This window comes from Diadema antillarum, unplaced genomic scaffold (assembly GCF_040938485.1).
Source record: "Diadema antillarum isolate AM-2024a unplaced genomic scaffold, OU_Dant_1.0 seq00000386_RagTag, whole genome shotgun sequence".
NCBI classification, from domain to species: Eukaryota; Metazoa; Echinodermata; class Echinoidea; order Diadematoida; family Diadematidae; genus Diadema; species Diadema antillarum.
In genome coordinates this window covers 2472408-2494458 of record NW_027271384.1, presented here as the reverse complement: position 1 = coordinate 2494458, position 22051 = coordinate 2472408, and the positions used below count along the sequence as shown (strand labels likewise).

The 22051-nt window shown below is 36.8% G+C and overlaps 1 protein-coding gene across 1 annotated transcript; it reads right to left on the bottom strand.

The window, feature by feature from the left end:
* Positions 1-7778: 7778 nt before the first annotated feature.
* LOC139731846 (cytochrome P450 4V2-like) lies at positions 7779-21747 on the bottom strand. The gene is made up of 12 exons (XM_071642720.1): positions 21733-21747; positions 18473-18674; positions 16597-16715; positions 15113-15198; positions 14575-14768; positions 12836-12905; positions 12076-12202; positions 11463-11642; positions 10523-10625; positions 9733-9867; positions 8709-8888; positions 7779-8050 (listed from the first exon to the last, which is right to left on the bottom strand). The coding sequence occupies exons 1-12, from the start codon at positions 21745-21747 to the stop codon at positions 7887-7889; spliced, it is 1575 nt and encodes a 524-aa protein (XP_071498821.1). The 3' UTR covers positions 7779-7886.
* Positions 21748-22051: the final 304 nt, after the last annotated feature.

Below are 22051 nucleotides of genomic sequence, written 5' to 3'. Positions count from 1 at the left end.
AGCGCCTGCCATACTCAGCAACGAGACTTGAAGCTCAGCGGAAGTTGTTGTCATCATCGAACTCGTCGCCACTAGCTTGCCTCCATCAGTGCTATATCCATGACTGACGTCCTCGCCTTGGATCATGAAATCCTTGATGACGAAGTTGAATTTGCTACCATCGTATCCAAATGCTTTCAAATGACTTCCTAGAGTGGAAGAGTTCTGTGTTGACTTTGGTAATGTTTTCCCAAGAAGGCCATGTATATGTCTCCCCATCTCCTTTTGTCTGATCACAGTGTCAGAGAAAACACTTGCGATAACCATTGATCCTTTTTCCGATAATTTTATTCGCTTGTGGGCATGGGCTGCTACAAGAGCTACTGATGCCATCAACAGTATGAGAGTTAGGGCCTTCATCGTGTTCAATGTCCTTGAGTTGAGAGTTATTTAGCAAATCTCATACTGGTAATCATAGTTCAAGCAAGTCGCCGGCTATTGCCTTGTCCTATAGCTCCTCCCTTCCTCACAACATGCAAACTTGCCATGTCGCTTCGATATGGCGTCTTCCCGAAATTAAATAATCACTGCTTTACCGCTGCCACCATTGTTGGGACCGCCGAGTTGGTACCCAAAACAGTTAGAGTTAAACTCTGAAGGACGTACACAAGAAGAAACCAGGCAACCAGTCATTTCGATGGTTCATGTCTCAAAAGTAGTCTTTTATTCGAGCTCGCAAGATTACGCCAGTGCTCATTCCATGCAAGACTGCCTTTTACTCCAGTCAGCGTCCCAAGATATACTCAACACTCACTCTTAATTTCTTACAACATCAAAGCATCATTCATCACCTTCTTGTATGCAATGACTGTCTTCTACAGTGACCGTTACCAATGACCATTTGTGGTCTGGTCTGGGGACAGGGAGTCTACTTGGGGGTGATAAACTCTAGGGGGCTCGTCCGTGGTAAGGGGAAAGGAAGAACCACAGATACAAACAATGTTCTCAGGTAATGTGTCCGCCCATAAGACTTGCCCTACCAACTTTCAAGTGGAGTCCCAATTTGCCTAACTCTGGGACCGTAACAATATACAGGCTCATGTCCCTCGGATTGGACATATAAAATGTAGGTCCCATGTATGAGAGAGTCACAACTCATGCACGTAAAAGATCCCACTTCATTTATTCGGGTGCACGTCACGAGACCGACACCCACGAGTCATACAGCCCACAAGTTATACAGCTCACAAGTCATACAGCCCAAGAGTCATACAGCTCACAAGTCATACAGCCCACTAACTGCGACCAGCAACCCCAACGTACAACGTACAGTGTTGGGGCTGCGCCGTTTTGGCATCGATATTTTAATGTTGTACCAAACGGGTGCCGTTCCGGCGCTGTATTTCCTTAATTTTTCAACAAAAACTACTGGGAATACTTACATGGGTCGACTAAACCTAAATGATTCACATCGGCGACTGTTTGATGCATTTCATTGCTTATGATGCAGAAAATGCTGTCTTATAAGGCAAATATCTTCAGCTCACCGATGCTCACTAAAACTCACAATCACTTGCACATGCGCACACAATGCATTCAGTGCAGTGCATTGACAGCTGTATTTACTCGCTACATGATGCATATTCACCGTGCGATGATGCATTATTCATATCCTTTTGCGTCCGTAACGTTGACGTCATTGTTTACGCATGCGTAGATGCGTACTGATGGATATACACGTTCAAATAGCAGCAAAGCTCTCCACTAGGGCAGACCGCCTACTCCTAAAAAATGTGGAAAATTATGCAGTTTCCAGATAAATTGGTGAGAAGGACCAAGGCAATGGGGTAGTGTATATTTCATTGTATATTGTCACTGTGTTTATGATGGACATTTAGCCATGGTTTATTTGTGAAGTTGCCGTATATGTGGCAATAGGGAGTTGTTCGTAATTCTCACTTGAACGAAACTGCGGGGTAGCCGCCAGGACCCCGCCGCAGAGCGGCGGGTCTCCGGGGCTAACAGCCCACCAGTTATACAACCCACGAGTTCGACACTGAGTAAATAAAGCCCACAAGTTCGACATCAAGTAAAATAAGCCCAGGAGTTATACGGCTCACGAGACCGACACTATATACGCACAAAAGGCTCATGAGACCGACAGTAAGCAAACAAAGCCCACGAGACCGACACTACACTTAAAAAGTCCACGAGACCGACGCTACGCATACAAGGCTCACGAGACCGACATTACGCAAAAGAGGTTCACGAGACCGACACTAAGCAAAGAAGGCCCACGAGACCGACAGGATGAACAGCGCCACCTATAGACCAATAAATTGTATAGGGTGTCCTGATAATAGCATAGGAAGATATGAGACATGGAAAAGAAGAGTTTCCATCTCCGGCAGGGTGTAACCCAATCAGTTACCCCCCCCCCCCCCCCCTCCCCGAAATGATCAGGATCTTTAATTGTGTTTGCATGGGTGTTTGTTTGTGAAAAAAAATGAACAAAGTACAGTAAAAGTGTGTAGCAGACCTTTCCACAGTAAACCGGCGAGGGTGTTGAATTAGTATTAATTAAAAGTAAAAAAAAATGACGTAATCGTCTATTAATGTAGCGTAAGGGATTCGGAAAAAAATTAGATGCATCCATGAAAACACCTATTGTATTTCACGAAAAAATGTACTTTTTGGAGGAGAATAACACAAGCCACAAATTGAGGTGAATCCCTGCGATATAAAACGTTTTAATCAGTAGCATTACATTATAGTTACAGAGAAATTACAAATAGATCTTACTGCAAAACTTCCAAGCAGGTGTGTAGAATATATAAAATAGAATAAGTAACTAGTTAATCGGGAAAGAGAAGAGGTAAAAATTATATCCTGTCCATCTTCTAGCTAAACTGGGAAAGCCTATTAAAATAGCTCGATGGCATTATCAAAGCTCTAAAATTAATCCATACATCGTTCTTGCCCTCTTTTTAATTCATTTGTGGGTTTTTTCTCTTTTTTTTGGGGGGGGGGGTGAAGAATACTAATTCTTCTATTCTTTTTTTTTTTTGGGGGGGGGCATGAAGAATATAATTCTATTTTTCTACTTGATAACAATGTCGCTCCCTGACACACTTGCCCTCCCCCCCCCCAAGTGTGTAGAAATACATGTTTGATGTCGTTCATAATTATGTAGATGGTCACCATCTTTCAATTGATAGCGTGACGAAATTACAACCGCCAGTATGTTATTTTTCCGTTCATGGAACACCCTGTACAGGTGATTGACATGTAGATGGCGCTGTTTATCCTGTCGGTCTCGTGGGCCTTCTTTGCCTACTGTCGGTCTCGTGGGCTTTCTTTGCTTAGTGTCGGTCTCGTGAGCCTTTTTAGCTTAGTGTCGGTCTCGTGGGTCTTTTTTGCCTACTGTCGGTCTCGTGGGCTTTCTTTGATAGTGTCGGTCTCATGAGCCATTATTGCTTAGTGTCGGTCTCGTGGGCTATGTTTGCTTAGTGTCGGTCTCATGAGCCTTTTGTGCGTAGTGTCGAACTCATGGGCTGTATGACTCCTGAGCCGTATAACTCGTGGGCTGTATGACTCATGGACCTATTATTGATGTCGGTCTCGTGGACCGTATGACTCGTGGGTGTCGGTCTCGTGGGATGCCCCCATTTATTCATGGCAAAGAGCAGGGTGTTTAAGGCTTTAATACATCCAACTGGACGCCATATGGAAGACCAGCTATTGCAGTTGAATGTGGGTTGTCCAGCCATTTTCTTTGATGGAAAATGATACAAACAAACAAACAAACAAACAAACAAACAAACAAACAAACAGACAAACATTTGGCACTGTATAGGCCTACAGACGAGCATTATACGGAGGGTTGGTTGACACCTTCGGAAAAAACCCAATTACGACTATGTTGAAACTGATACATAAACATTTTATACGTCTTGTTTGTTGTGTATTGCTGTTTATTGGTTTACTTTTGCGGGAGTATGTGAGATCATTGTGTGTCAGTTTGTCTTTAAATTGATGAATTGTCACGTGGTTGGTGTTGGGGCGTTGTCAGCATGCAGTATCAAGAAAATATGATTGAATAGTTGTTGTGTTGTTTGGATGCACTGCTGATTGGACAATATAATTTGAAATTAATTGAGATGAAAAACAAAGAATGCATGAACAGAGAACAATGTAAAACCTATCAACAATCATAATTACACTATATACAAGCCTTCATTGGTTGTGCTCGCCCTTTTTCCTTTCTTAAAAAGCCTACTCAATTTTCCTCGTTAATTTTTTTTTCACGAAGTAGGGACTTGATCGCTTAAAAATGAAATTGAACGCTCCAAACAAGCTCAATGGGACTATCACATGACTATCGCATGAATTTGAATGCACGAGTATATAGGAAAGTCGGTGCTCGCATTTTGAAATTGAATGCCCAATCGTGAATTTGATTTCACGAAAACGAAATAACATAAGAACGCCCATAAATGAAATTGATCGCTCGGATTCTGAATTTGAATGCAAATTGATGAATTTGAATGAAATAAGTATGAAATTGACCGGGAAAACCTATATTATCATTATTATTATTATTATTATTATTATCATCTTATCATTATCATCATCTTATTATTATCATTGTTATCATTATCATTATTACATTCATGAATGTATGAAGCACACTTCCCCTTTGAAAGAAAACATGCAAACTCAAGAAAATATACACAATATTTCGAAGAAGACATAATGTGCAAAAGAAGAACACATATCAAACCATCACACCATGAGTATAAAAAACCCCAAGAAAGTGGAACTTTTCTGTTATTGTAGTTTTTATTTTACAAAATATTGAAAAGGTTGAAATGCTATTTTACGAAGTTTTGAATGATAACTAATTGTACCGAAACAAAAAAGACATAGCGGCAATACAGGACACAATACACTGCAAAAAGTCCGGTGTTAAATAGTGAACACCGAGCTGGTGTTAAATTTTCGGTGCTCATTTATGGTGTTAAATTAACACCTCCGGGTGTCATTTCCAAAAATAAAACTGTTTTTTGAAGAGTTTCTTAGTAACTGCACTTCTTGTTGATTTTTGATTTAAACAAGACGATCAAGAATTTTACATTAAAATACTAGATTTTTGAAAAAATGTGAAAATGAATTTACACTACAGTAACACCAGCTGGTGTGGTCTCTTATTGAAGCTGGACGGGTGTTAAACCATTGATATTAACACCAACAAATATCAAATCAACACCATGTGGTGTCATTTTTGAATTAACACCAGTACAGTGTCAAAATAACACCAGGAACAGTGTCAAATTAACACCACGAAGTGTCAGGTGAACACTTTTCAACACCATCACAGTGCATTTTCTACACCTGTGGGTGTGGTCCTCTATTGAAGTTTGATCGGTGTTAGATTTAACACCCATGGTGTTAAATCTAACACCGATGTTTTTACAGTGTACATAGATACTACTCAAGTAATCAGGACACGTAGTCATGATCACATAAAAGAGATAAAACCAAAACAGCTTTCGTGTCAAATATTGGTCACTCAAAATTTAGGCACACGTGACAGAAGTGCTATGGAAGCGACACTGCGCAGAGACAACATCGTCTCTGGCTAAACTGAATAACCACTTGGTAAAATTTTAGCATTTCCTATACGAATTTGAATGACAAAATTCTTAAGTGAATTGACGTGATAAAAAATTCCCCTAATCGATAATGAATTTGACCTATAGAACGGCTTTGACTAAACCCCAGTAAAATGAGTAATCAAAATATCAATTTGAAAGGCGAACATGGACAACAACAACTCTATTATTCTCCCTATTTCTGTTACTGTAATTTGGTATAGGCAAACAAAAGCTAAGAGCGCCTCGGAAAAAAAAAAGTGCAAATGAAATAGAGTGTGTATTGAATTCTGAGCTGCAGAACATATATGAATGGATGTGTTTAAATAAGATTAGTGTAAATTGTGAAAAACAGTATGTATGTTATTGGGTTCTCGTTATGTAATAAATTAAAATCATTTATTTCTGCAAATAGAATAGAACAGAAGGATGTTGTGAAATAATTTGGTGTTATGATTGATCAACAGCTGAAGTAGGATATACATATAGATACAATGTGTAAGAATATTGTCAAGCTGGTGAAATTTCTGGACCGTTTACGCAGTTATGTAAATACTTCAACTTTGAAATTGATATATACAATTTTTATTCTCCCATTATCTGGCTATGCAGATATTATTTACGGATCATCGGCGGCAAAACACACAGATAAATTACAAAAATTACAAAATTGAGCATTGAGAATAATTCTTCGAATAAACCCTTATAAATATGTCTCAAATCAAGAAATCCATACTCTGATGAACCTTCAAACATTAGAATCCCGGCGCAAAGATCATTTGTAATCCATGACATTTACGGCCATAGATAATTTTTCTCCACCGTATTTAAGAGAGATATTTAGATTTTCCAATACGCCGTATAATCTTCGTTCTGTTGGTACTTTTGTTCTTCCAAAACACAACACTCAATACTGCTGCAGGTCTTTTAGTTATAGAGGATCGTGTTTACATAATAGTATCAAATTTTCAGCTTAAGTGTATTTGTAGATGTATTTTTTTCTTGTTCTTCTTCTTTTTCATTGAAGCGCAGATGTCTATATTTGTTAAATTCATAGATTTGGCTTATTGCCATTATGTTAATAGCGTTTTTATAACTGAGGGGTAGTAGTGGATGTTATTTTAACTCTGTGTAGTGAAGTTTTTGTTGATACAAGTTTGCATGTTAATTTCAAATATACCGAGTGTGTTTTCTTCTGGACCCCTCGGTAGAACAGCTCCATCATGAGGGCGGAGCTGAGTGTGGCTATCCAGCCGCAATTTCATGTACTTTGTAATATTTTTTTTTTTGGTACTATTCAATAAGAAGTGATGTACATATTTTTATTTTGCGGAAATAAAATCAATCTATCAATCAATCAATCAAATTGTCTACAAAATGTTCGATTAATACTTGGTGCATCCCCTATATAGAAGTAATCCTTAAGATATATCATTATGATGAAATGAGGCTTAATTATAACAATCCATGATATACTACTTTTTTCACGAGGTGCTTTTGTGTTCAAAACTTTCAAACCATACCATCCTGTTTTACAGACATTTTCCTCGTAAATAAGCGTTTCCATATTAGGCCTACAGGACACAATTATCAGCTTTTTTACACTACAAATATCGAACAATGTCATACCTGTTTTACTTGACCAAAATTGAGGAACTAATTACCACTGCACATTACCAGTGCCTCATGTATGGACGTATGTATAATGAGATGTAAGAAGTACCTGTTATCTATTCACCATAGATAGTAAAATTTGCCGGGATTGTTAATGCAAGGTTAATAAATAAGCATGCATGTACGTTTTTCCTTCTTTTCTTGTAATGTCTGCACCTTGCTTACATCTTTTTGTATGTATTTTTGTGTGTTTTTACATAATTTTTGTATCTATTGTATTCAAACTTACTGTTCTATTGTATAAGGGCATCCCAACACAAGTTACCTGTAAGTTTAACTTCTTGGGGCATGTCCTCTTTATATCTCTGTATCCCAACACAAGTTACCTGTAAGTTTAACTTCTTGGGGCATGTCCTCTTTATATCTCTGTACAGGTATCATATTCCATGTAAATGTATCCTTGCAATGGATATATATGATCATCATGAATAGGTGTATTTGAACAACCAAACAACTAATACATGCGCGCGTACGCATGGTGGTGTTAAATTATTACGTGCATTGAATACACGTTTTGCGCAACATGTGGAATATATTTCCTTGATATTCTCTTCAAAAGTTTCTGAGAATATCAGTCCTTCACTTTCTTTTCGTGATTTTGATCAGGAGTTTTTCGTCCGTCGGTTTTAAGATCATAGCCCCAGCGGGCTTGGTCTCCTCAATTGTCTGAGTCGGCTGAAAGGAAAATCTTCGGAGAAGATTGGCAAGGGTAACTCTGGCTTCCATCATGGCGAATTTCTGACCTGCAGATCAAACAATATCAATGAAAATAATAATTAGATATGAAAGATGACAGATGGGTGGAGGGAATTTGCAGAATATTCCGTCAGAAGACTTTGCAAAGCTCATAAGCCCCTACAGCATGAACAGAAAGCCCCGAAGGTTGAATAATTGTAACCACATCCCCATCATTTAGGGCTGTAAAATTTGCATTACAATGTATTACCTTGTTTTAAGATATGGGTTTGTCGGTTTGTCAAACACACACCTTCAGTTCTCTCTTAATCACCAACGCACCACAACTTTCGTACATAATTCTAGTAAGCGACATCTTTAAAGATCATTATAGAGAATTAAGCATTAAGAATTGTTTGGTTATTCCGAAGGTTTATCATTCCGAATTTTCGTTTATCCAAACGTTCGTTATTCCAACTGTTCGTCAGAAGACTCTTATCTCCAGGTAGCAATAGGGGTCAATTGTCCTAACATGAAATGGTACTATAACCGAAACAATGATTATAGACGCCGTTAAACCGAATATCTAACAAGGTTGATTAAAGACGTATAATAGTAGACATAAAAAAGCCAACAAACAGAAAAACAAACAAACAAAACCAACCAACTAACCAATAAACAAACACATTTTTGTAATTTGCAAAAAGAGAAACATGTTAGTCTGACCGATGCAGTTTCTTGGTCCGGCAGAAAATGGGACGTAGGCGTATGGGTGCCGCTTGCCACTGTTCTCCGGAAGAAACCTATCGGGGTCAAATCTTTCCGGGTCAGGAAATTGCTCAGGGTCACGATGGAGGTCGTAGATTCTTAGTGTGATGTCAGTTTCCTTCGGGACCACTTTGCCATCTTGAATTTCAAAGATGAACGGGAGGCATCAATTCTAAATTGCATTGTGTTGTTCATGCTCCATGCGACAATAGTATATTGCTTTGATATATTTTGAAATTAATGTTCGGATTCATTCAATTATAAAGTTCCTTCTTGTATTGAAGCAAGTCATGTAGAACTGTACGTTGAAACATGTGTCTCGGAGAAAAAAAGAATTTATTTGATGTCTTAGTGTGACCACCACATAAGAAAAAAAAAATACTAGGATATAGAATGATTTGTGAACTAGGAGCATTTCACAATGGCCTTTTTTAATGCTAGATTAGTTGCAGCTTCATTATACGATTACTAATCATTCCCTTTGCCGCTGATTTTGCTCTGGTTTTTTTTTTTAATAAAAGAGAAATTTATACTGCTGTTTGGAAGATGATGCAAAGAAAATTTTTGTGAAGTGTTTGTGACATTCCTTCCTAATTCAAACGAAGCGAGAGAGAGAAAGAGAGAGAGAGAGAGAAAGAGAGACAGACAGACAGAGAAGACGTAGGTCTATACTTATAAACAAGACAGCGCGAAAACTCTGATCTATACTATACTGTGGACACCAACAGCACAAAAATGACGTCACGTTCTGATGACTATTGCTGACGTAATGCTTTCCCTGCATGTCAGGTTGACTTGCTCGTTCTACCTCAAAATTCTATGGTTTTGAGAATTTCTCCAATTCATAGTTTCTTTAGGAATTCAAATAAAAAAGAAGAAAAATAAAGGGAGCAAATGTTGGCTTTGAAGTGAATTTCGTTAGAGTAACAGGACGGTTGTGTTCCATGGACATTCCATTATTAATCGAAAGAGGATCACTGACCGATCACAATGTCTTCGTCCAATGTTCTGGATATGGCGGGAGCAGGTGGAAAAAGGCGGAGCGTCTCTTTTAGGACACGATCCAGGTAGGAGAACTTGGTCAGGTCGTCTGTATTCACCGGACGGTTTGCATCTCCTGCAGGAGATGTCAAAAAGCCCATTTTCCTTTTGTAAATTATTACATATCAGTGATATCGTAAAGTCGGTTGGAGCAGGTATACTAAGCAGGACCTGTGCAACCGACACAACTAATGTGATAACTTTGACATTACTTACCTTTCATATGTCACGTTTACAATGCCAAGCCAATGACAGCTCATTTAAACTGGTAGTTTGACTTTATTTATTTTTCTCTCTCTAAACAATTTTGTATATATATACTGTTATATATATTGTTTATAGGCTGACGCTGAAGGAAAAGCTACATGACACACTACATGGCAATTGTAGTACACTGTAACGTATCCGTCATACATATATACAAGAGTTACAAAGATCGAAAAGCGTGGGAGGTTCCCATTTTAGCATCAGGTTCTGTGGTCTGCTTAACTTGCATGGATAATAACAATGATTATATATATATTTGTATACATATATATATATATATTTATGCAGTATATAAATGTATATGTATATGTATATGTATATGTATATATATATATATATATGTATATGTTATGTATATGTATATGAAAACGAAGATTTCGGGACTATGCCGGGATGTTATACCAATAAAGGTTCCAAGGTGTCCCCTAGTTACGGTAACTGTATACACAGAATGTGCGTCATACCTAGAACTTCGTCGATCTCTTCATGGAGACGCACCTGTACGTCTTGATGTAGACCAATAAGCTGAATGCACCAAGAAATAGCAACAGCGGTTGTGTCGTGACCCTGCATCCAATTTAGATTGTGAATTGATGGTACAAAATAACTTATTATCTGCGACGAAAATTATGGTAAAAGCTTTGAAATTGATCCAGGCTGTATTTTAGTGAAACATGCTTTGGTCACCGTGAAATCCAACCAGTGTTTTAAATTCAGAATTCAATTAAGATCATCTATCAAGTTAGAATAATTTATGTACCTCTTATCTTTTGTTTGCAGAATCTTCACGGATTTTAGACCACGAACAATTATCACCAAAAAAGGAGAAAATTCTGAAGGATTAGAAACAATGGAAGCACCTTTTTATATCATCAAAGAATTTACACTCTAGTGTGATTCAGAAGGATGGCACACATATCTAAATAGAATACAAGACTTACACAAGGAGTGGGATGAATAATGATTACAAAAACAAACAAATTGACTTTTAGAGGATGGCAAAAACAGCAGCATTTTCCTGATACTTGCTGACATCTATCTTGAGTTATTTGTGAATATGCCTTGAAAATAGCGTGGTGCTTTGCAGTTAAGAAGCAGTACCTTTGACCCTTAAAAGAGCAGTTTCATTACTTCAACAACAAAAAATCTTTTGATTGCAAATAATGAATAGAACGTGGGGTTCGAGCAGTATATACTAAACTAAAGGAAAGAATATAAAATGATTTTTCACAACACTTGCGACATTCACAAAGTATCCATGTCATGCAGTGCGTTTTTCATACAAAGTGTAAAAACTCTCATGTCAAGTGAAGGCTCTCGCATCTTGGTTCTCTGAACTGTTGACTTTTAGATTATTCAAATCTACGATATTTTTAAAGTATATATGGTCTTGTTGAATCGTACCGCGAACATGAAGGTATCCACTTCCTCCTGTATGTCTGCCAGAGTGAAGCTGGGGTCCTCTCTGTGCATCTGGATGAGCAGATCCAAGAAAGCCACTCTCTTCCGCTTTCCAACGATCCCATCATCGAAGACGGAGTCCTTAGGACGTTCAAGAGACTCCTTCAACTTTTGCTTAATCATCTGAGCTTAAATAAGGAAATGAATAATGTTGTTTGAAAGAATGCAGTGGCGGATGGGGGGGGGGGGCACCGCGCGCCCTTTAATTTTGTTTTGAATAAAAGAAATAAAAAGAAAAAAGGTCGCCGCACCCCCTTTATTTTACATTTGTAAAGTAAAAGAACGAAACGAATTGTATAAATTTGACTAATATAGCATGCCCTTTACATGCCTCACATCAATATCGCGCACAAAGTTTAGGTGCTTTTTAGCAATTTGTCGTTTTAACGACAGCCATAAAATATCAGATCACAAACATCATGTAAAATCAAATGGATCTTTGTTGGTGTGATTATTTCAAATAATGAAGAAGAATACCTATCCTATTATGCATGAATAATACATGTGTGTGTGTGTGTGTGTGTGTGTGTGTGTCTTCAACTGCCGCACATCTTACCTCCTTGGTAACGCCATGAAGAATTTCGATGTATTTTTTCATCTTTGCACCAGCAGCCGTCCAAAAATAAAAAATATCCGGCCACATGAGGGGTGACTTGAATCTTTCCATGAACAGGTATCCCATACTTAATTAACCATCGCACAGATAGCGTGGAAGTAAGCAAAGAATAGATGCAAAGATATGTCGGTTTATCGTCTCGCACAGTCACAAAATGACATAAGTATGGCACCTAAAAGAATACTCAGTAAACAGTCTCTAGTTAGAATTGTTACAGTATATTTCTTTGATAATCCACATGTAAGATTAGTGCCCGGTCATACCCAGTCTACTAATTCTTATTTTTATTTCATTAATTTTTGCTCAATCTCAGTTTATGCATACACTTGTCTTGGTCACTATGTATCGGGATGGTGAAAAGGGAGGTAATTAACATTCAGAAGGTATAAGCTGTATGTCCTCCTCAGCGAATGGCTGATCTTATGAAATGAGACATGAACATATTGATTTTCCTAACTCCTGTCTGTCGCGTCTGTGGGGCAGATCCAGTGTGAACAATCTTTAAATATTTTCGAGTGGCGGTTTGGAATATGAGTTCCAACTGCATGGATAACACAGTATAGATTCCGTTTTTTTAACCCATGGTGGTATAATCTATTAACCTAAAACATCATGAGAAAACGTAATTCATGTTCCGCACTCTCGAAAAGACTCAATTGCAACGTCAACTATACACTTTCCATTTAGACAACGCTCTTACCCTCGCACAGCGCGCACGTAATCGTTGTCACTGTTGCCTTGTGCATTTACGTGCTTCCCCATAGAACTGTCTGCAAAGGTATGTAGGAGAAATAATTGCCATAAGCTTTCAAAAGAAGGCCTGTAGAGGGAATCCATGCAAGCTATTACTTATTCATAATTATATGCAATTTGAATTGTCGACTGATATCTATCACCTTAATATCACCTGAAGAAGAAGAAATAAATGGAGACAACGTATGGGCCAAGGCACATTAAAGTAAAGTCATTCACTATTGCCCGTAGGCATGTGAGCCCACATGATAACAGATGATAGGAATATTTTTAATCTACTGAAAGCATTTGATTGTACTTACCACAGAATATTAGTGAGTAAATTCTAGTTTTATGGAATAGAGATACATTTTTTAATTGTTTATTGGTTTATTGGTGTATTGGTTTAAGTGTTTCAAATCGCATGCAATATGTGACATTAAGTGGAATTTCTTCTCCGGTGTGATTATAGACTTTACCTAAATGACCTACTAGCACGCTAGAAAACATTTGGAGCTGATTTCATTTGAAATTGATAGCACTTTTTTATTCCATGTAAAAATATACAATGTAGTAATGTAATCTCAAGTTGTGAGCTAGAGAAAGTTTAGTGGTTTTCGCTTGCAGCATGCATGTGGCTTATCTGACTCCCAAATCTGAATTAGAGAAGAATTTGCTATATCCCTGAATATTTGTATTTTCTTTTGTATTTTCTATTTTCTCGGTATTTCGGTCATTTTGTTATACCCTTGCTCCTCATATTATTAAATCATTACGCTCGATTGTAACTGGGACCTACGCTCGACAAATTTGATTCTAAGTAGGTTGCATCATATTTTTTAGCATTCATTCTCAGATTCCAACTTTCATAGATCGACCGTGCTTGCAATATTCTATTATGCCTCCTAGCTAGATATCATGTATTATTTAATTTTGTTATATTTGATGTATTTTCTATCGAGGAATATGAAAATAAATTCAAATTGAATTGAAATTGAATCTAAATATTGGTAAAGACCATTTTTAAACACACAAGTCTATTATCTAAAACGTATAAATTACTGACTTCAAAATGAATATGAACAGATTCTTCCTCGCTATTTCTATGTATTCATATATGACCTACATTTTGCCAAAGTTTCTTGATATTTCCTTCATCCAATATAAGAACAATCATGATACTAGACATATTGATAAATTGTATATCCCTAACTTTGATTACTGTACATCAAAACACACTTTTGAATATGTGGGAACAATATTATGGAATGGTGTGCCGAATTTAAGAAAAGTTGTGTAACAGACTTTTACTATTCAAAAGAAGCTACTAATCTTTTCATGTCCTCAAAGATATTTCGTAAATTTTCAGCCTTATTCAATGCATATTCACCTCACTTTGATGACTCTCGCCTTCTAAATATGCCTTTTGTTCTGTCTGTAATATATGTATATTTTTAGTGCTTTATACTATATCAATTTTTAGCTGTAAAGTCTCGGGATCGGCCCTTGAAAGACCATCTCTCATGGTGATCGAGTACATACTGAAATAACAATTATTGTTCCTATTTTTTATGCCTAGTTCTTGCATTCCTAAATACGCTTTTTATCAGATGTGGAAATGAAATGAAATGAACTATTAAAGTCAGTTCAATTTCGGAATTTCTAAATTAACACTCCAACTCCCCACCAGCGACTCCACGTGCTTACCACATATGACGTCGAGGGTGCAGTACGTTACGAGCGGGAAGATGTTGACAGGATCACGTTTGTCTGCAAACGCGTCCAGCTTCTCTGCCAAGATGTTGCTCTGCTCGTTGTAAACATCCATGAAGTTTTGGAGGATGGAAAAATGGAAGGCCGGTGTCAGCATTTTGCGGCGATGGAACCATTTCCCGCCGGTACTGATGATAAAGATCAGATTAAGTCTTTCTTTCAGACATCTCAGATAACATTTACCTAATTAAGTAGAGCTTGATTCAGAAGTCATTTTGAGGATGGGTAAGTGGAATTTTCTTAGTTTTTCAACGTTAGCAGAGTAAAGATTTGATAAACATGATCTTGTAAAGGTATAGATGATCGAATTTCAAACAAAAACTTTGTATTTCAAGCATTTTTCCTTTTTAACGGATCTACCTGGAATGTTATATATATATATATATATATATATATATATATATATATATATATATTCAAACTGACCACTTTCTCAAAATATATGTTGAGTAGGTCTTGACGTTTATCATACCTCAACAACAGTCCAAGACCAAGCCACGATTCCAAGAACGGGTAGGTGAACCCTTTCTTAATTTGACGGGTGCTAGTAAGTATGACCTGTTCAGGGAGATAGAGATAGAGATAGAGAGAGAAGAATAAAAACTTTAACTTTTATGAACTGGAATATGACTGCAGTATGAATCTGCAGTTTGAAGCCTGTTAAAACCTATATTGTGTAGATCATGGAAGTGATAATAATATGCACACATAATTCTTCATACTGTAGGAACAGTGTGTATGATGTAAAGACATGAAGAGATCATGGACATGGAAAGAAAGAAAGAGAGAGAGAGAGACACACACACATACACAAACACAAACACACACACACAAAGGTTCACCATAACGTCACCAAATGTGACTGCAACACGCATTTCAAAAAACTTTATCTTTTACCATACGTTTAAGATTCATTGCATAATTACGTTACGTATCCACTTCTTTCTTTCTCGCTCAAACTCCACTGAGTGCCCCGGCGACAGATTAGTCTTCATAACCATTATGGAGATTATGTCCCTTATGCCCATTTTGGACCATACCTCTGATAATGCATGGTTCATGACATACATCAAAAGCAGAGTGGCAGAAGAATGGATAAAAGGCAGTTGCGACTTTCTGTCCTTTTGGGGGTTTAATATGATTGTCTCGCTTATTCTTTCAGGTGTCCCCCTCTCAGATCCATCAAATTTAAAGGTAATATAACATTTATCACCATAAACGGTATCGAGTTGAATGGAATGAATAAAACCTTACTTCGTTATTTGAAGTAAAGATAGTCTTGTTATGTGGTGTGTATAGTGACTGCTGACTGAAATAACTCCGTTTATGTAATCGTCACTCAGCGTCTGCATATAACACTGCATATTTCTTTTTTATGTCGCTTTCTCTCTCATTTTTTTCTCTCTGTCCTTTCTCCCCCTTCTTTCTTATTTCTCTCCTCTCCTCTTTCTTCTTTGATGAAGACCATCATTAAGGGGGTGGTATAGTTTTGGTTCAGGTGGGGATTCAGCTCTTAACTTTTTTGAGATAATTAGAAACCACTTACATGAAATAGTAAAGATCATACTCTTCTAAGAGAAATTAAAAGTTTAGTCGATGAAACCCGGTTTTGGAAGGACTGAGATATATAATGAAATAAAAAACAAAATGAAACAAAGTGGTCTAAATAAAAAAAATGGGACCCACCTTTCATTAGGACCACTTTGTTTTTGGATATCTCATCCATTCAATTTTAAAACCGATTTTTATCAAATAAACCTTCTATTGCTTTTATAATCATACATTATGCTCTTTAACATTACACGTAAGTTGTTTCTAGTTATCTCATAAAAAGTTTAAGCCTGAATCCCCATCTCAACCAGAAATATACCATCCCTTTAAAGTCAAACAAGCAAAATTTAGTTCAACGAGATGTAGGAATTTCAGGGAGAAAAGAGAACAACTCATATTTCTTACTTTCATGTATTTCGCGCTGTATATTGTTAAAGAAGGTTTTGGTCCAAACCACCATCTGATGATACCCCCAGTCTCCTCACGGTATTCGGCCAAGGTCTCTTTCATGAAGAGGAAGAATTCTGTCGATGGAAGCAGACGTACAAGGGTTCCAGGAATAAGAAGCTGGCAGGATAGGCATTTTTTTTTCTATCTCAAAACCAGTCGAATGATTTAGATAAAAGATTAAAATCTAATAACCATTCAACATGATTCTGAAGTTTAGCTAAGCGACATTATATCTCTTTTATCATGCCATATGAGGTATATGCACACACAAACATGCACACATTCGTTCTTATCACTTTGGTAGAAGGTGATGGACGTTGGGTGTTATGATATCGATATATCTTCAAGTTAAACGCTTCCGAGTTATGCGTTACAGTTTTCAAAAAGCATTATCTCTCCTAGTGCCACTACCGGAGTTTTTGATCTTAAAAAAACCAAGTCATGAAGAAATAAATTACAGCTAAACGAAAAAAGTTTGTGGTCACACACACACAAACACACACAAACACACACACACACACAAAGGCAAATTGAATGATATATAAGTATTGCTGCTGGGAACAGTCAATTCTTCCCATCGCTTTTTGTTTATTTATATCTGTTATTTTCACATGTACATGTACATTATCACTTACATTTTGTATTCATATATTGTAAATATGTTTGTACTCTCATACCGCGAGAGGGGGGTCGATAGAGTCAATAAAATCTTACCAATCTTACAAATCTTCCTGTAACTAAGATCTTGATTTTTTAATTTGACAGTGACACGTTAATGTCTGATTAAATCATACATAATGGCAAATATGTTTGATTTTACTTAAAAAATTACTTGTGTGTCACAAATTACCAAACTGAAAATGAAATAATGTGAGAGATGTCATGTACTGTCCCGTTAAGATTATTTTCTTGGCATGACTATAACGGAAATTCCTTGGTTGCAATACTATAGATTGCAAAGATTAGAGAATTGTGCTGCTCAACGTGGAACGTCGTCATAATCTCTCACACTCCTGCTTTCTGTTTCTTTGCTGGCTCTCAGTTAAGGTGAATGTTGTTTCTGGTTTATTAAGCATTCATATTCATAACCAAGTAAGAACATATAAAGATACGAAGTATTTGTTCGAGTTGGAAATTCCTCCTTATATAGAAGAAATCTATGTTCTACCCCTTTCATTTTTCCCGCATGTACCCGAACTCGTAGTAAGCTAAATAAGGATCGTATTTTCACTGTTACTGCAACATGGAAAGGAACAACCCTACATTCATTAGATTCTTCTTTTTAAAAGAAATTTAGAAAATATATCTTTTCCCCCCAGTTGTATTGATTTGATGTAACTTGACTTGAGCATCATGATATCGTCGTACTTTGCATAGCATATGGAAATGCCTGGTTGTAATAATGATAACAACAATCATGATAATGATGACAATGATAATAATTAAAAGGATCTGGTTAATGGTATAAGTACCAATTTGAGTTAACAGGCGTGGCATACTGAATATTGATAGACATATTTTATATTGTTTGATATTGATATTGTTATACTGATATCGTTTAAAATCGACTCTTGATCCGTTTTGGGATGAAACACTTCATTAGCTTACGGCTTCTTGATAGTGACAGCATGTACTTTTTGCCTCATCTGAGCATCAACATACACAGCCCTCCAGTTAGCAAAGCATGACGATATCTAATATGTATAATAGCACAATGTCACACAATGTCATAAATCCTATTCTGTCCGCAGTGAGTTACAGCAACTCCACCTCTTCACGTCCACTATATATTTTCTCCTTTATCTAAATCAAGTAATGTCCTTGTACTAACCTCTTGGATCTTTGCTGAACTGGTAAGTGTTGCCAATTATTGGCAGGGCTGGAGGTCCCTGGAATTTGCTAATCAGTAAGTAGATGCGAATGAACCTGGCAGCATAGTAGACAATAATTGACGTCACAACGAAAATGGCGGCCAAAGTTCCTATTCCTGTCTCTCCCGCCATGGCTGAATCGTCCGTCAGAAGGAAGCTGATCTGGTCGTGAACAAACAGTTCAGGGTTGAAACATAGTTTCAAGAGCTCTTTAAAGGGGAATAGTAGCGACAGGTAAGGTATATAGAATTAGTACTCAACACGAAAAGAAGACGAACATGTAATGGATGAAATCTCAGCTTCACAAGTCGCATTCGAAAATGAACACCGACACCGCCAAAGTATTATTTGCTTTTGGCCAATCAAAGTAGTACCAGGAACACACACACACACACACACACACACACACACACACACATATATATATATATATATATATATATATATATATATAGATATATATGTGTGTGTGTGTGTGTATATAACACATATGTATATATATTTGTGTTATATATTGTATACACACACAGACTGAACGTACAATCCGATTTAATTACTCCCCAGAAGGAGCACAGGTCAATATCTATGATAATGATACATTTCGCAAGTGGATCCAGTACAATGTACCAAACTGGTCATGAGCTCTCATTAAGCATGGGCTAATGAGATCTTTGTAATGACAGGGATTCTTAATGTTGCCTTATATTGTTGTTTATTCATTTATACAAAATTATAAAATCATACACATTTTAAAATCCTTTAGGAAGTAGAATTATCACCAAAGTATATCTATAGTCATTCAATACCTCTTCCAATACTTACTAGTCACTTTAAGCGCAAGTGTTTCAACGAGGCTTTAAAATGCACCATCCAGACGAGAGAAGAGAAATGCAGCTTCAACAAGGATCTGCTCCAAATAAAAAAAATGTGAACAATAATTTTCATTGACTGACGGAAAACGCAGCAAAGAGGTCAAGTCTATCTGGGTGAACGCATTTTTAGCCAAGGCAATTCAGTTACGTGGGTCCTCAAGTCGACGTAGCAAATATTGGAGAGCAAATAATATGAAATGTATGCAATTACTGATAACTATTCGGTCAAGTTCCAAGATTGTTTCCACCTACCATGTCCCTCATATGAAAAATTGTTGACCATTGAGATAATAATCTCCCAAGCATACAATGGGTGCAGTAAAGTCTCTGTTTGGACTTTGTGGTGTTTAATGTTAGCCAAGGAGAGCTTTAGCTCTTGCTTCATTTTGCCCGTCAAACTTTATGCTGGTTTATTACAACTGTGTGATTGATTCTTCACTGACAGAGGCGTATCATTTTATTATTTGAAACACCATGTGACATTCTGTTGTTTTCAGTAGGTTTTTATGATTTGGAAATAGAATACACGGTATGCATTTCTGTCTTATTGTGACGCATGCTAATTGAAATCACATCAACCTCCGACAAAATGCTTGTAAACCTGCAGTTCGTGTTTTGAACGTCATCAATATTTTCTTAGTAATTTCAAAGTATTGAGAGATATCGTCGAATTTTGATTCTTCATGGCTTGAAGTATACATGCCACAACCAAACGCAATACAAAGTGTGAAGATCTTATTTCAAAATGAGGACTTCAATGTAATATCTTACCCGATTGCCCTGTATGCAGGTATATGCATGTATAGGCCGACACCCGTCTGTGTATATGACCTATCTTAATTGTACATGATTACATGATTCTGATTCTAATTTTGATACGTGATTCAAAATGCAGCCCCGCCCAAAGCCTAAAAGACAGAAAGCTTTATTAGCAAAATAAAGTGCGGTAAACCAACTTCACAACATGTACCAGCCCTCATATAATATTGTGCATATTTATATATACAAATATATAGTGTCTATAACGAGAGTAAGGAGGCGGTAGACGTTGCTTATATTGAATCCTTACAAGTGATCTTACTTCAAGCTTTCGGGCTTTCTGCCCTTTGTCAAGAGGTGTGAGATGTACACTCCACATTTACATGCCGGCAGTCAATTTGCAGCCGGTTGTGGGGAATCGAAACATTTGTGGTGGTGGTTGGAGTTTCATACTACTGAATCATGTAAAACTTTATATTCTTTCAAGGCTAGAGTGAAAACTACATTACTGTCAGATTACAATCTATGAATATAGCATTTGATTATATATTTTGTTTTGTTTGATCACATTTCTTTTCCTGTAAATTGGATTTAAAACTACAATAAATATACGCAATGTTTCTGTGTCTATCATTTCATATCATTCCCATTATCTTCAGCATCACCACTATCACTTTCATCTTCATTATCACATTTTTCTTCATCATTACCCTGTCAACATCATCATACATCATCATCATCATCATCATATTTCACGTTACTCTTATTCGTATCTATGCACTAGGAATATAAAAAACAATGTATTTACAGTGTTTTATATTTTGTAGTATTTCTCCATTCCGCAAACAATATAATTTTTGTGTATTATTTAGATAGGTCCCTGGGCTGCCACGTGCTCAAGCTTTTGCTTATAGTGGCAGTCCTTCTTCCGCATAATTTCTCAGATGATTATTTGGAAAATTGGTAATACGATTTATAATATTTTCGATTTTCCTCTTTTAATTATGTACTTGTAATCTGCTTGCTGATATTCCATGTGATATTACTGAAAATAATTCTGATTAATGTATGAAATTGTGTTGGAAGAAAAATAAATCAAACAAACAAACAAACAAACAAAGAAACCCAGAGGTTCAGTACCTGAAGACACACGACTCACACTTATAATATATATATAATATATATAATATATATATATATATATTTGTTTTTGTGTGTGTGCGGGCGCGCGTGTGTGTGTGCGTGTGTGTAGTTATGGATACCTTTACTAAACCTATGACTGTTAAACTAAAAAGCCATCACAAGTAGTGTGCTTTTATCCACCATTTTAACATTGCCTTGTAAACATGCCTATTGCCTATTAAGATCTTTCTCCCCTCAATAACAAGACATTATCGGTCTACCAAACCTCCATTCTAAACAGGATATCAATGTTAGTGTGACATCATGAATGTAATTACACTCTTTGTGTTTTGTGTTTTTCATTTTAGTGCAGTTGATATATTGATTTCGTACTTTTATGAAATGTTCCGAATCACTAAGATGAATTCTCACTGTTTAACGCTTGGATCCTGATTGTCTTTACTCACTCGGATCTCATCCATTTTGTAAACCATCAACACAAGAAATAGAAAAGTGGGAAGTCTTTATAGTGCGAGAGTTAAACCCGCCGCACACTATACGACTCACAACTATACCACTGACAAACTTTGGGTCTGAAATAAACGAGCGTGTTTATTCTGAGGCTGTCATGATTTATTTCGGATCCAAAGACTGTCAGTCGTATAACCATGAGTCGTATAAAGTGTACGGCGGGCTTTAAAGGCACCTTTAAAAACGACAAAGCCAGTCTTTAAAAGAGTTTCAGGTAATGTGTAAAAAGTGTTACAAAAAAAGCACATGTGTTCA